Source organism: Electrona antarctica (genome assembly GCF_951216825.1).
Source record: "Electrona antarctica genome assembly, chromosome: 11".
NCBI lineage: Eukaryota > Metazoa > Chordata > Actinopteri > Myctophiformes > Myctophidae > Electrona > Electrona antarctica.
This window is the reverse complement of record NC_136792.1, coordinates 8,206,311-8,223,293: the sequence shown is the minus strand read 5'-3', so window position 1 is coordinate 8,223,293 and position 16,983 is coordinate 8,206,311. Positions and strand designations below refer to the sequence as shown.

General features: G+C 41.7%; 1 protein-coding gene across 4 annotated transcripts in view; it reads left to right on the top strand.

The window, feature by feature from the left end:
• Positions 1–16,983, top strand: part of LOC306932413 (kinase suppressor of Ras 1-like) — a 66,327-nt gene that overhangs the window by 25,301 nt on the left and 24,043 nt on the right. The window contains exon 1 of one of the 4 annotated variants that reach the window (XM_079514215.1): positions 220–508. The exons of 2 other annotated variants lie outside the window; for them this stretch is intronic. Coding sequence is in view for 1 of the 2 variants with exons in the window: in XM_079514214.1 (XP_079370340.1) it covers positions 5,195–5,197 (3 nt within the window). In the remaining variant the exon portion in view is untranslated. Of the gene's footprint in view, positions 1–219; positions 509–5,094; positions 5,198–16,983 lie in introns of those variants that run through there. One more of the 4 variants, XM_079514214.1, reaches the window with a different exon arrangement.

Sequence of the window (16,983 nt, the reverse complement as noted above, 5' to 3'; positions counted from 1 at the left end):
TGCAACCCTCATCTCTCTCTCTCTGTTGCTGCTCTCACACGCTATTTATACACACCCTCTCCAACCACCGAGCATACCACACACACACACACACACACACACGCGTGCACACACGCACACACACACACACACACACCTCATCTACAGAGATGCGCACATGCACTCACACACACATCATGGCAGAGCCAGAGTACACACTGAACTCGACAGACTCAACAGGGCTTTGCAAGTACTAATATACTGTGCACACTTAGACACTATTTAGTGACACAGATGAGTGGCTATAGGACCGCGTTCACCAGTTCTCAGTTGCGCAGAATTATTCAAAACGTCTTCGGACCCACCAGACGCACACTTTTTCTTTCTGCAATCGTAGAGAGGTAACAAGTAGATGTACTGACCTTTTAGGCAGAAAGACGCCGTGAATGTGACCAGTTCTCATGTACTCTGGAGGACTCATTCCAGGCCTGTGAAGACCAGCATATGCAGCTTTGTTCAGGTTACTGAGGTACCACTTTTTAATTATTATTATTTTGTAGCTCAAGAGCTTTGCAAAAGCATTGCATCTGAGTAGCTGCAATAACAATTCTAAAATTGGTTCAAATCCTAGAGACCAAAAAAATAAAAAAAAATTGTGCAGGATCATGCTGTCCACACACTTGAGGTGCTATAGAAGTCTTTTCTGTTGCACATACAAAACTTTATTTTGCAATTATTGTTGTTTGATATTACTTCCTTTTATACTATTCCTATTATTCTAGCCGTTGGGTGGGAGCCCCTTTTGGTGTTTTAACTAAGCATTATGTTATACTTTAGCTATTGAAAAATAGCAGATCTACAAGCTCATAGCGCGTGGCGCGCTATGAACTTGTAGGTCTGCTATTTTTGAAAAATTGTTAAAATGTGCCTCAAATCTTTCAGAAAATTGTCATTTTTTTTTAATTTCAACGTCAGGCCTGAATGGGTTAAGTTAGCTCATCTTTGTGTCCATCCTCTAAATTGCACGTCAATGTTGGTCAGTATTCACATGTGGAACCTGTTTGACATGCTGTGGAAGTCTGTCTACTCCTACATGCTTGCATGTGCCAAGATAAGACACAGAATATCATTCACATGTCAAAAGAGACTGACACACACATTTTCACCTTTTTTCCATGTGCACCCACGTAACTCTTCATTTAATTTCAGTTGCTGCATGCTCAGCTATGTAAAGTTAAAGGAGGAATGGTTAATCAACTTTACATTCCACAAATGTTTAGGTATACATTGGGGTGATTTTTGCATGGACTGGATTGAGCATGTCTCATTTAGCTTGGTCTCTAGCTGCTCTTTTGTCCTGCGTTGTCCTATGAGTGTCCTGGGGCCAGTAACAATGCTCATTCTGTGCCCATAGCTCCATCCACCATCTGAGTCACCGGTCAGGAATGTATTGGCTACTGGTTCACACAGTAGGAATACAAGTTGCAAAGGTTACTGACAATCTCTGCATGGTGACCACCTCTGAGTGGACCACGCTCAGCAGCAGCCACTACGAGGACTGATCAGAGCTTGGGGGTGTTTGTTAGAATTTTTACAGTGACCATTTGGAAAAATGCAGCGGTAGTCCGGCAGTCAACAGGCGTCTTTTGTATAAAGTGGGAAATTTGGTATATATAGTTATTATAGTTATTGGCCTAAAATATTATCTCTATTCATATATTCATGAATCCACTTTCTGAACAGCTGTCGGTATTGAGCAATTTTTTTGAAGGGGTTTATATGTGACCATACCATTAACATCCTATATAAGGCAAGATTTCCAAAATGTCATTATGCTTTATGTAACATGTGACATATCAAACTAGGCCTAGGGGGTATTCATGATTCTGAATTCCAAGCATTAGTTTTCTTGGAATTAGATTCTGAATTCCAAGCATTAGTTTTCCAAGCATTATAGTCACATGCTACTTAAAGCATAATGAAATGTTGACATTTTTGTCATTTTTGCTGTATAGGTTGTCAATGGTATGGTCACATATAAACCCCTATAAAACAAATTGCTCAATACCGACAGCCAGCAAGTCAGCAAGTGGATTCATAGACAATATTTTAGACTATAGCCTATATACCAAATGTCCCACTCCACACCCCGGCTGCCGGACTACAGGTAAAATAGCAGCAAGATAGAATCATAATCTCTTGTGCAGGTGAGATCACGAACAGCAGATATCACACATGTCAGTGTGTACATAAGTTCCTGTGCAGCAACAGCGGAGCGCAACCCCAATCATATTACACACACAGAGATTCCGGGCATGGTATTCAAATGGGGATAAATGTGTTATTAACTTATCTGGTAAGGGAAGGTGTTGTGTCCATTCCACTCCTGTAGGCTATACAGTAGGCATCTGGGAGGATAATAAGGATAAATGGCCAAAGATTACGTACAGCAAAATGTGTTCATACTGTACGTGGAATTGATGGAAAATCTGAAAGGTTCAGAAGCATACCAGTAGCTCCACAGCAACACAGTTGGTTTGGGTACTAACCTACAAACACAAACAAGGTTTTACAAATCACTTTTTTTTAAAAGCGACTCATACCGCTCGGTAACGTCCATGCATTTTGAGTTGCAACGTACTTGTTTGTGCAGGCAGTCGCAGGGATTATAGTGTCTTGTAGAAATCGTTCTTGTATTGGAATTGTTATTTCAACAATTAATTGGAATATATGCCTCTGTCATGTTGCCGTATTTGATAACCAGATTAGAAAAGAAATGTAAGCCGTGCAAGTCTGTGGTTTGCCGTGTTTTTCAAACGACTATAGGGTCAGCTCAGCGTCGTGCTTCCTACTCTACTCCTCATCCATGGTAAACCACGGGCTCTTGTGGCGTATTGCTTTAGCCCACCATTCTAATTAAAATGCATACGTGATTGTGCACATGCATGAACATGCGGGTCATACGGGTCTCGGTTTGGGCGGTTTGCAAAATATGGCCACCCTCCTAGGGCCTAGAGAGAGTGTGAGTGAGTGAGTGAGTTGTGGCTGTGCATTGAACATACAAGCCTAATGCATTATACCTATCCAAGGCACATAGATTAGCTTTAATATTTACCCAGTGTAAATTCAACATGGCTACTGTACGTACACTGGTGTATAATTCTAAGAGTTCTTGCATCATGTGCGTGGCCCACTGCCTGTGCATGTCCCAGTACGTCCCAGTCACTGTTTACACAGGGAGAGAGGAGGAATGCCCCTGGGGCAGAACTGGGAACAGGCGTGTCTCCACCGCGTTTGCATGACTTAGACAGTTTAGGAAAATGTATTGAAGGTGCAGAGATAAGCAAAGGTGATGCTAATGAGTTGGCAGGATATGGCGGCTGTGCAGTAGGTCTCATGTCCGCTGGTATATGATCACCTCCTAATGAGACGCAACGTTCTTCTGTTGTGGGGTAACGTGTGACAGCTCTCTTAAAGAGACATGTCCTTGTTGGGACACAAGTGGTGTCTGATCAGGATATGGTTCGATTCTGTCTGGAGACCTTTGTTGATATGTTGTTCCCCTCTTTGCTTCATATCATGTGTCTCTTTACTGTAAATAAAGCAAAGATAAAAGGGGAGTGTCTTTCTTATTAGGTAGAAATATAAATGTGAATTGTGTTGTGTTTAAGTCACTAGGTCTATGACATTGTGCGTTGTTGACCTTTTTACTACTTTCTATCAACTTGTAAGCAACTATCTTCAGGGTGAGAGATTCAGTGAAGATGGCATGTCTACTCTGAGTCTACACAACGCGTTGCAACTCGAAGATATTAAGTGTAGATTGATAACAAGAGGAGGCCTAGCATACAGTACATACAGCCCTGGAGGACCCCTGGGGGGGAGTGTTGTCATTCTAAATTTGGTATGTTTGGTATGTATTAGCCAGGATATGGTGAAATTAAATTGACAGTTTTATTGTGCAGAGAAAAACCGATGGAATACCTTTTAGAATGAGGGAAATGGAAGCATACAGTATTATGCCATGGACTGCAGTGACTCAGTATTATTGTATGAATGAATCAGCATTGCTGCAATATTGGGTCACCCTAAAGTAACAAGCCAGCCTTAAAGGAAGGTCAGGAAGGGGCTTGGCATGAAGAAAAGAATACCAAGGGCTCACAGCAAAGCCCCCATTTCCTGTGTCCTTGTGGAAGATATACTGCCTTCCCTCTTTCTTACGCTCTCTCTGTCTCTCTCTCTCTCTTTCTCTCTCCCTGTCTCTCTCTCTTTCTCTCTGTCTCTCTGTCTCTCTCTCTCTCTTTCTCTCTCCCCTCTTAACCCCTTCTTGCTATCGTGCTGCTCGTATGTCCTGCCTTAAACGTCCAGTAAAATACTACTGTGGAAAAAAGAGCATACGTGCAGAGGAAGTGTAGGATTTCTTGTGGAGTGGGGTGGAGTACAACGCTGATTACACTGACATGCAGCGTGTCTGTCCACCACTAGTGTCTTCAGCAAACACCACAGCAGCTACTGTGCTTATATATAGGGATCATCATCATTACTCAAATGCTGTCTTTCAGTTTTATTTTCACTGTTCAATATTAAAAGCCAATTTCACAATATCAAAGTTAGTACGTTGGATATAATGATGATTGTGATAGGTTATTGGACCAGGCTTTAAGGGGACTTCCCATGCCAATATCTGCTCGGCACCGAAAGGTTGGTGTTGAGGTGTGTGTGTGTGTGTGTGTGTGTGTGTGTGTGTGTGTGTGTGTGTGTGTGTGTGTGTGTGTGTGTGTGTGTGTGTGTGTGTGTGTCTGTGTGTCTGTGTGTGTGTGTGTGTGTGGGGGGGGGGTGGGGGTTCAATCGGCGCCCTACGGTCGGACGCCACCAGTTGCTGATGCACCATGTTGGCATGCCAGGAAGACAGAATAGCTGGCTGGCTGGCTGGCTGTCTGACAAGGCTTGCTTGGAAAGAGGGAGGGAGGGAGGGAGGGAGGGGGAGAAATGCAAGTGAGAGGGAGGAGGAAAATAGGGAGTGTGTGTGTGTGTGTGTGTGTGTGTGAGAGCACAGCTAGGAAGAGTTCTCAGCTCTCTCCCAGTGTGTGTGTGTGACTGTGTGTGACTGTGTACTAGCAGTGTAGAGCACTTGCAGAGTCTGGCAAGTTCCATTAACGTCTCTGGGATATGAGAGCAGGATCATTAGGTACTGGGTGCCTCTTCTGTCAACCACATGGTACGTACCAGAACCAGCCGCTAACCATCTGCTTATGTAAACTACGTTATGCTGAAAGAGACAGATGTCAGGAAATACCTTTTTTCCTCCAATGGCAGAACTGGTTGTTGTTTTTTTTAATCTTTCAGGTGTTGACAGGTATTTCTTCCTGTTTGTCTGTAATTGAGTCCTTATGAAACTCAGTGACTCTACTCAAAGTTCTGCTGGCTGTAGGGACAAATTACTTGTCTTCAACAGACATAAAGGTGGACACCACACACTACTGGTAGCCCAAGTGCCAATCTTGGTTTATGGACATGGGGAAATAGAAACCAACTGCCTTCTTCACTGGGGTATACCCATGGGGCTACTAGTCATTTGGCTTCTTCTGCTCTGGACCGGCGCCACCACAAGGACTTTGGTGTGCGTATTATGCCTAGTGTACATAGTGGCTGTAGGGACAAACCCAGTTCATAGGGAAGTGGCATACTGGTGAATAGTGTCGAGGTGGTTGTCATATTATGTGTATGAGTGGCCCATATCTCCACTGTGTGTGTGTGTGTGTGTGTGTGTGTGTGTGTGTGTGTGTGTGTGTGTGTGTGTGTGTGTGTGTGTGTGTGTGTGTGTGTGTGTGTGTGTGTGTGTGTGTGTGTGTGTGTGTGTGTGTGTGTGTGTGTGTGTGTGTGTGTGTGTGTGTGTGTGTCCTCCGTTTAGGTGGAGACAATATTTCCATGGCTCTTGTCACCCACGTGCTTGTTGGTGTATACGCAAGCCTTCTAATTAAGTTTGTGTGTTTCATTGTTTACTGAGAGATCTGCGTGTGTGTGTGTACCCTTGCGTGTGTGTGCGTGTGCGCCTGCGAGCGGGACATGAGTAAGGCACAAGTACACACATTTACTAGTGTGTGTGTAACTATGAACCTAGTAATTTCTTTACAAAGTTGGACTTTAACAAAAACAAAAGTTGAAATGTTTTTGATGCTCTCTGTGCTTGTCACCCCCTCTTCATGTTTTCTCTCTCTCTTGACTCTTAAGCTACTGTCAGGCAGCTCTCTCTGTTGTGTTGTGAGTCAGGTAGGAGCTGTTATCATTCGGTGGTTTACGTCACCTCTAAACAGCAAAGGCATGCTCAGACACTGCCCCGGTATCGCTATGTGGCAACACTCAGCAAGTTTGAAGTCCATCTCTCTTTCACTCATTACTTTCTTTCTTTCGCGCTCTCGCTCTCTCTCACTCACTCCCACCCACTCTCCCTCTCTCTGGCTCTCTCAATTAAATTCGGTTCAATGCAAATGAGCTTTATTGGCATGAGAAATCCTACATTTGAGGTAAAAACAATATAGAAACTAAGAAATGTACGTCCGATTAAAGGGAATAAATGTATGTAAACAGAGCTATGTCACACTTCAAGTAGCTAATTAAACCACACAAGTGTTAATTTGCTGTTGGGAGTAGTTATACCTGTATAGGCTTTTTACACATGTAGGAGTAGGCGGGGGTAGGTTGGTGTAAACTGTAAAACTTTTTGAAACACATAGCAGGATTAGCAGCAATTCTTTCAGGAGTTTGCAGTCACGTGTTATAAACCTACCAAATAGCAGCTGGCTTTCTGTCTGTCTGTCTGTTTGGCACGCACGCACGCACGCACGCACGCACGCACGCACGCACGCACACTTTTCTTTCTAAGAATACACTACAGTACATACAGTCATACACATATGACTGCACACCCACTCCAGCTCGTGCTGTGTGTGTGTGTGTGTGTGTGTGTGTGTGTGTGTGTGTGTGTGTGTGTGTGTGTGTGTGTGTGTGTGTGTGTGTGTGTGTGTGTGTGTGTGTGTGTGTGTGTGTGTGTGTGTGTGTGTGTGTGTGTGAACATACTGTACAACAGATGTGTGAACAGCTGGTTGTAATCGGTTCCCACTTACTTGATTCACAGTATTTTGTAATTTGGCACCAACTTGTGTCAGTTGAGTGAAATATCCACGATTGTCACTTTTATTGACCATGTACTGTGTTAGACACAGAAGGAATATTATGTGTTGTTGTTGGTTGCTCACATATATTTGCAATATAATATATAGCAATAAAAAACAAAGACGGTAAATTTACACATAGTATTAACAGTTTTAATGCCGGGATTAAACAATCGTGTTTCAGGTTTCACTGCCGTGTTTTAAGCCACGCGCTGACTGCTGAGTTGCTTGTCATGAAAATCCACTTTAAAACGGTGTAATCGTCGTATTCAAACATATTCCAAAGTGCCAACCACAACAACAAAACGGAGCAGGAAGCAGGGAGGCAGTAATTCTAGAGACCAGGATTGTTTTTGTGTGGGTACCTACTACCTACCCTAGGGGACACGGGGAGAACATGCAAACTCCACACAGAAAGGCCCTTTTGCCAACATTACAGTTCAATTAAAAAAAGTATCAATTATGAGAAAATAGTGGCAGTATCTCTTTGGTGTAATGTTGGTGCTGATCGGTCAAGGCAAAACAATTATGTTTTCGCTCCTGTGAGTCTGTCTGTCTGTCTGTCTGTCTGTCTGAACAGCTCAGGACCGTTGGTCCGATTGCCATGGAACTTTGCACGGACACTCCCGGAAAAAACTCCACCCCGAATGTTTTAAATTATCCTCATAGTGATGCTATGAATGGTCCATGATCCACGTTTTATCCAATACCTCTTGAACCGTAGGTCGTTAAAACAGTAAAAATAAAATAAATCACCTGGATTAAGGCTGCACGATGTTAGAAAAGCATGTAATATTCGATAAAGTTGTTAAATACCTCGATAACGATATGACTCACAATAAGTACAAAAACATTGCAGTATATATTTTTACGTATTTTCTGCTTCAGGTTAAGTTTAGCAAACTAAAGACATTAATATGTCTTTAGTATGGCACAATGAAGTGTGATTTTTAGCCCAATTATTTATGAATAATGAATATTGTTGTAAAAAACGGTTCTGAGGAATTCAATCCTATCAAAGTAAAGGACCCACATGTCAAAAAGGATGGTATGATCCTAAAGTCTTTGTCTGTGTTTGCCCATAGAATGTTGAGAAAAAGACTGCCGAAGCAGACAACCCACAACACTCCACGTTAGAGAAAAAACTCCTGTGATGTATCAGGCTCGATGATACATGAGAGAAAGAAGAAAATGCCAGGACTCAATACGCAATCTTTTTCACGTGATTTATTTACCTCTGACGAGGAGACAGCGAACGCGTTTCGGCCTAGTGGGCCTTCCTCAGGAAGTGCGGTATTTATATATGATACAATCAAGTGCAATTGAATACAGGTGTCAACTGTTATCACCTTGAAATATATCAACATGAAGACTCTATTTATGGCACCAAGACAGGATAAATATCATGTGCGAATAAAGGAATAGTAAATAGTAAAATGTAGATATATCACAAGGAGCTATCACAAAGTACCCCTCAAGTGCCTGGAAAGTTTATAGACCTAACAGACATTAATTAAATCACAATTTGAACCTCTACAATATGTTTGACCCATCATTATAGAAGTAGTTCGCTGACTTCCGGTATGACGGCACGCTAAGCAGACGTGTGTCTCGTACCTCCGTTAAAAAGTTATTGAAATCCTGATAATATTAAAACAGTCCACTGCTAAAAGTGAACATTCACATGCCTAATCGTTACACTAATGAAGAAAGCAAAACCACAAAGCAGTCGTCGCGGTAAAACGCAGTCTAAAATAGATTTTGCCTCGCCCAAACAAACTGGGGAAGCCAGCAGCAGCATAATGGCGGACCATGAGGAGGAAACCACCGGTGACGAAGGCAGGGGAACCGGGCCGCAGTTGCAAGTAATCCTTGATGCAATCCAAGAATCAAGAACAGAAGTTTCCAACAGATTTGATGTGGTGCTGGCTGCAATTGAAGGAATTAGAAAAGAAGTGGGGGACTGCGTGGAACGGATCGAAACTGCAGAAACTCGCATTTCTGAGACCGAAGACACGCTGACTGGCCTGCTGACCAAGGTAGCACGCCTCGAAAGACAGAACAAAGACTTGAAACAAATGGCTCTGGATGCTGAAACAAGGTCCAGACGATGTAATTTGAGATTAGTACTTTTACCGGAACAATCTGAAGGGGATAATGCCTGCACTTTCATGGAGAAATGGATTCCAGAGGCTTTTGGTATCACACTAACTGCAAAAGTGTTCCTTGGAAGGGTGCACAGAGTCGGACCGAGAAGGGGTCCAAATGCTCCACCAAGGCCTCTCATCATGCAATTTCTGAACGACAGAGACTTGATGGCAGTTTGGAACGCAGCTAAAACCAAAAAACAAATACTCTGCAAGAATAATCCAGTGAGGTTCCACAGAGATCTGCCGACCGACATCCACAAGAAGATGAAGGGATTCGACGAGGTGAGACAGGCGTACCGCGACATGGAATTACGGTGTGGGATACAACTACCGGCCTGCAAGCTCCTGGTGACCTACAAGGACCGAACGCATTCATTCAACAATCCTGAGGATGCAGCGATTTTCGCCGGGCGAATTAAAGCGGATCGGAGCCGAGAGGGTGAACCGCCAGCGCCAGGAGCCGGAGAAGGAGATTCAGGAGGTCTGGGACGGGACGAAGATGAGTAGAAAGATGTGCGGGCTAGCTTGCTAGCTTGGTAAGCTTTTGACTAGCCTCAGGGGCTAAACTTCAATCGAAATATTCATTCATATCCTTTGCTACTATACTGTTCTTAATCTAGGCGGGGTTATCACAAGCTTAAAATTTTGCACTTTATTTTATATTTATTTTACAAACGTATATGGGGTTCATGGGACTGAAGCAAGTGTGTCACTAATCTAATGGCATTGATACATTGACCATATCATCACAAACTATTCAATCGCGCAATGTCCTGAATCCACATATGACTGACTTTATTTTTTATTTTTTTTATTATATGTTATCCTAGAAGTTTATTTACTTAAATGTGTAAACCGGGTTTATGGAACTGTTGTACAATTGTTTAGTAGAGTTGAGGGCGCAGGCTAGTAATCACTGGAGACTGACTTCTTTTTTTTCTTATTATCTGAACACGGCTTGAAAAATGCTCCGGTGCTTGCGCTGGTTGTGCTTAGTGACTTTATTTATTTATTTATTTTTTCTATCTTTTTTTTATCTATCTATTTTTTCGAATGATTTAAAAAATGGCTATCATATGTATTATGTGTATTACTATTAAAAAAAAAAGAAAAAAAAAAAAAAAAAAAAATGGAACCGAGAAATGCTTGGGTTTACAGGTTACTAGGGTTACTATGGTTATGATTTGCACTGCTCATTGTTTTAAGGCTTTGATTGACAGGGACTGTTTTCATTTAATTAACGGAGGGAAGAGAGTAGATCCAGAATCGTTCAGCGTTGTTTGACTGTTCCTCCACAAGGGTGGAACAGATTTCGGCTGTACCGAAGCCAATGGATGGGGGGGGGAAAGAAGTCTTGTTAAGGGGCTTCAAGGGTTGTGTTATTTGTGTGTTTTATGTGAGGTCTTTTTTGGTTTATGTGTATGTTTTGAGTTTACGGTATAAGGGTACAGGGTTGGGTTTGAACTATGACACTTTAATTATACTTTTACTTAAAGTCAACAGACATGACCAGTGGATTAGAAGTTAAATTCACATCATGGAACTGCAGAGGGTTGCAAAAACTCAAAAAAGTTAAACAGGTTATGGGGAGACTGAAAGATTTACAGTCTAAAATAATATTTTTACAGGTGACTCATTTGGAGGCAAGCGGGGATCTTAGGATTAGGAGGAGGTGGCAGGGTGAGGTTTTCTCAGCACCCTTTAATACTCAGGCTAGAGGAGTTTTGACTCTTGTGCACAGGTCTATTCCTTTTAAGGTCACAAAGGTAATACCAGACAAAATGGGTAGATACTTGATCGTTCAAGGCACTCTCTTTACAGAAAGTTTAATTTTAGTCAATATTTATGCACCAAATGCAGATGACCCGAAGTTTTTCAGCGATCTTTTTATTCTTTTGACATCACTTAAAGGGCATTACATCATTGCGGGAGACTGGAATTGTACTCTGATGCCAGACAAGGATAGATCATCTCAATCGGATAAATCTCATAAAAGGAGTAGGGAAATAATTCATCAATTTATTAAGGAACTTAATTTGAAAGACATTTGGAGGGAAAAATACCCTGACACTTTGGTGTACTCCTGTTTCTCTAAAACCTATGGCTCTTATAGCCGTATTGATTACTATTTAATCTCTGCAAATTTAGCTTACAAAATTAAGGATTGCACATATGACAGCATTTTAATTTCGGACCATGCTCCCAACAGCCTGATCTATGTGGATCCGGGTCTGAGACGGGATCCCCCTAAATGGAAATTCCAACCCAAATGGTTGCAGGATTCAGAGCTGATGGACTTTCTAGAGCAGCAAATAGACATGTACTTTGCAGTTAATACTACTGAAACGTCAGCCTGCACTAGATGGGAAGCATTTAAGGCATTTATAAGGGGACAAATAATTAACTTTACCAGTTCAAAGTCCAAAAAGGCCAACCAAAAAAGATTATTATTGGAGTCAAAAATTAAAAATGTAGAGAATATTTATTTCAAGAACCCCTGCCCTAAACTACACCAAGAGTTGTTGTTGTTGAGATCTCAATTTAATGAAATGTCAGCCTCTAAAGCAGCTGCTAACTTACTGAAGCTTAAACAATCTATATTTGACCAAGGAGAGAAAGCGGGCAAGGTGCTGGCATGGCGCATTAAAAAACTCCAAACAGAAAGATCCATTACAATCCTAAAAAACAGTGTTGGGGAGACAGTGGCAGACCCTGTTGCAATAAATGAAGCGTTTAGAGAGTATTACGAAAGATTATATAGCTCTGAATTATCACAGGGACATTCACAACAGGACTCATTTCTGGACAACCTTAACTTACCCAAGATAGCAGAGGAAGATAATGCAAAGCTGGGGGCAGGTTTAACTCTAGGGGAAATAACTGAGGCTATAATGTGTATGAACTCTGGAAAGGCGCCTGGACCAGACGGCCTGCCTATTGATATCTACAAAAAGTTCATATCCAAACTCAAAACACCCCTTCTGGAAATGTTTTCAGAATCTTTCCAGACTGGTATACTCCCACCTACTCTGAGAGGAGCCCTGATCACCCTTCTCCCAAAACCGGGGAAATCAAACGATAAATGTGAAAATATGAGGCCTATTAGCCTATTGAATTCAGATTTAAAAATACTTTGTAAAATTATGGCCAAAAGACTAGAGGTTTTATTACCTGAAATCATAACGGGAGATCAAAACGGTTTTATGATTGGAAGACAGGGATTTCATAATGTGAGGAGGGTCCTAAATATTTTACATGACCAGAAGGGGGCGCCAGATACTGCTTTACTGTCACTGGACGCAGAGAAGGCATTCGATAGAGTCGAATGGCCTTACTTGTTTGAACTTTTGGAGCGCTTTGGCCTCGGAGAAAAGTTTTGTAGGTGGGTCAAACTCTTGTACAACAACCCTTATGCAGAAGTAATCACCAATAATATTGTATCAAAGCAGTTAAGGATAGGTAGGGGCTGCAGACAAGGATGCCCTTTATCCCCCCTTTTGTTTTTAATCGCAATAGAGCCTTTTGCTGTAGCGGTGAGGGGAAGTACAAGAATTACAGGTATAAATATTGGCGGGTTTGATCATCAAATTGCTTTATATGCTGATGACGTGATTCTTTTTCTAAAAAATCTGGAACAGTCAATACCAAGGCTTATGGAGCTCATTAAGCAATTTGGCAGTATATCCGGTTATAAAGTTAACAATTCAAAATCTTCTATAATGCTCCTTAACCCAAAAGAGAGAGCTAATCCGCCGGATTACACAAGTCACTTTAGAACGGTAGACAAATTTACCTATTTAGGTATCCAGATTGTCCCTAAACTAGAAGATGTGGTAGATCAGAATTATAACCCAATTATAGAGTCTATTACTGAGGCGTTGGACAGATGGTCAAACCTTCCAATTTCTCTTATAGGTAGAATAAATATCCTCAAAATGAACACACTCCCTAAACTGTTGTATTTGTTTCAGAATATCCCCTTGCCGCCTCCTGACGGTTTTTTTACTAAGATGGAAAAATTGTTTCGTAATTTTATTTGGAATAACCGACGCCCCAGGCTCCGTTTATCGCTGTTATATCTACCTTATGATAGAGGAGGGCTAAAGTGCCCTAATGTGTTATGGTACTATTGGGCAGCTCAGTTGAGAACTATAATGTTCTATTATACAGAGAGGGGATCCCCTACGTGGAGGAACATTGAATCATACTCTTTGAAGCTCCCGCTGCCCGAATATCTCTACTCTAATTCGAGTAAAAAACTGAAAAGATATACCGCTAATCCTATTGTTAAAAACATGATTAAAGTTTGGCAGGATGTCAGACTGTATCTTTTGGATATCCAACCCAGTTTTCGATTCAGCCCAATTTGGGGAAATGAACATTTCACCCCAGGTAGGGCGGATGGGGGCTTCAAGATATGGGCTGAGAAAGGGATTAAACAATGGAAGGATGTTTTTGACAAAAGGGGGAATCTACTCTCTTTTGATGAACTAGCTGCTAAATACAATTTACCTCGTACACACTTCTTTAAGTATTTACAACTCAGAAGCTTTATAGGGGTTAAACAGGTGAACTCTCTGACACTCCCTCCCTTGTCAATAATAGAGAAAGAGCTTATCAGAAACCCCTTTAATAAGGGCATCATTTCTGACTTATACTCTATGTTAGTAGAATTCTCTCCCGAATCCTCTGAATCCAAATATAATGCATGGAAGGCTGATCTGCAAGAGGAATTGACACTGGAAGAGTGGAGCACGGCCTGTACGGAGGCTCAATCCCAGACGGGTAACACTCGGTTAAAACTATTGCAATATAATTGGCTGATGAGGGTGTATATCACTCCAGAGAAATTAAATAAATTTAGTGCAGATATTCCAGATACTTGTATCAGATGTGGTAAAGACAAAGGTACACTTTTCCATTGTCTGTGGGCATGCCCAAGAGTGAAAGAATTCTGGGGAGAAGTAAGGAGGGAGATTCAGAAGATATTGTTGATAAATATTGAGCTTGACCCGAAACTGTTTCTATTAGGTCTTTATCCACCTGGCCATAAGATTCAGAGTAGCGAACAAAGATTTCTAGATTTATGTTTACTACAAGCCAAAAGGGCTATAGCTTTATCGTGGAAAAAGGTAGGCAAACCCAGTATTGCTCAGTGGTTTAGGGAGCTGTCATTGTGTCTTCCTCTGGAAAGAATCACTTATACGCTGAAAAATAAACAAGAGATGTTTGATAGGATATGGGGACGGTTTATCCAGTATATTACGGTTAATGATTTGTCTTATTTAATGGTTGAAACTGAAAGTGTTTAATTGTACTCTATGCAGCTATTTGGTCTTGTTGTTGTTACCAGTCTAAGTGCCCTTATTTTGTTTTAATATACTGTATTTATATGTATGTACTGTATGTTTTTTTTTTTTTTTTTTTTTTAAGTGATTGTACTGTCTGTATTATGTATTGTGTATTGTTCTGTTGTATTGTCTGTTTGTTTAAAAAAAGAAAAATGCAATAAATATATTGTTAAAAAAAAGAAGTAGTTCGCTGCAGTTCGCTTTCTGCTCGTCAGAGGTAAATAAATCATTTGAAAAGCACGCACGCACGCACGCACGCACGCACGCACGCACGCACGCACGCCAGTATTGAGTGCTGGCATTTTCTTCTTTCTCTCATGTCCATAGAATGTAGCCTACAGATAAAGTTGGCTACTGGCCAACTCCCATGCACCCACAAGTCTTTCTGATCCTTTTTATCCACTTGCTCACTCATGCCCACTCTGCATTGTCCCTCTCTGGGACCCAGGAGGACATCAAACCATTTGGACAGTTTAGCAGCACGAGTGACTTATAGAGGTCACATGTTGACCTTTGAATGAATGCACTATTTCTGCCTTTCCTTTCCAAACAGCCTTATGTTTATCTACCAGTACACATTATACTAAGCAGCACGCACGCACGCACGCACGCGCGCACGTACTGTTTGTGTGCTTGGAGTGTGTTGCTAGGCAGATTTCCCCTCTTATCAGCCACAGCTGAATATTCAGCACTGCTGCTTGTGTACACACGCACACCACTATTCACACGGTGTGTGTCAGTCTAGCAGCTAAGCGGGTAGGGTATTACTAGCCCACAATGTCTGCTACTTCATTTTTTTTAGTTGCTAAACAAAAGTGCTCTGAATAACCACAGCGAGCTAAAAATAGAACAGGTGTGACTCCACCTTCAAGGGCCCCATGCTGAGCAGATAAAGATTCTCGGGGGAGCGACCAAGCCCCCAGAGCGGCAACATTGAAGCTACCATGACTACTGGTCAAAGCTGGAACTGCAGGTGGGCCCGTGCATATATCACGAGTAAACCCCGCGCAACTGCGGGTTTAACCCATTCAGGCCTGACGTCGAAATAAAAAAAAACAAGTTTTCTAAATCATGACACTTTTCTGAAAGATTTGAGGCACATTTTAACGATGTCGCTCCCGGTCCACTCTTTATCCTTTATGACTCTATGGGAGCGATAGCTTTCAGTCTAACGTACATTTCTCTGGCACTCCTGTTGGTTGGTCTGCTAGTGTAATTTCTGGACTGTTTTCTGTATAACGCATAATGACATTTTGAAAATCTTGCCTTTATATATATTAGGATGTTAATCCCATTTAGGCCTGACGTCGAATACAATTTTAACCTCAACATCTTATTTATAAGATGGAGTTTCTATTGTGCATTATTACCATTACTATGTCTGTATCTGCATGCAGGATTATTGTAGCAAGAACAAACATTGTGTCTTGAATATTTATTTTTGTGTAGCTATTCTTTAACCTTAATGTACGGTATGCAATCAGAATAAGAGTAAAGGTACCATGAGTGTCTTTAATTAATTTCATTTTGTATTTGTCTTTTAATTGAATAGCAGCCTAATCAACAGCTGTGCAAAGTTATTCATCTTTAATGTCTTTTTTTTGGTCATAGAATAACCTATTTTTTTGCCTACAAGCTCATAGCGCGCCACCGAGTGGCGCGCTACGAGCTTGTAGGTCTGCTATTTTTGAAAAATCGAAGAACGACTGACATAGAAACATAGCTTTTTCAGAAAACTGTCAGGATGTAGAAGACATTTTTTGAATCTGATCTCAGGTCAAAATGGTGCTAGTTGAACAACTTTAAAATGCTTTTCAAAATAGCAGGAAGCGCAGGGTTGCCAGGTGATTAAACCCCACCCTGATTAGGCTCGTTTTAGTACAGTCCACTGGGCACAGGACTGTTGCTGTGGAGACCAAGGGCTCGTTGAAAACACAGGGGAGGGGCATGGACTACAATTACTCTTCACGGATTGCCATCGAATTCTGGGAAATGCTCTGTCTAGTCCAAGGTCAGGTACAACAGTTTTTATTTTGTTGCTTTGTTTTTGAGTGGTGCAACCACTCCTATAGACAGCTTTGTGTGTACCTGGGTGACCCTGGGCTGGGTCTGTCTGTCCGAGCACGAAAATAGCATTTGGTTGGTTTTCACCACCAAGTCTCACTGTTGCGCAGCCTAACACAAACACACATTAACTGTATATATGATGCTATATTTCGGGTGTGACAGTACAGTACAGTACAGTAACAGTAGAGTACAGTACAGTAGAGGGACCCCCTGGGGACCCCCACACAGAAACTCTGTCATTTCTCAACCGTTTCGAATGCGGGC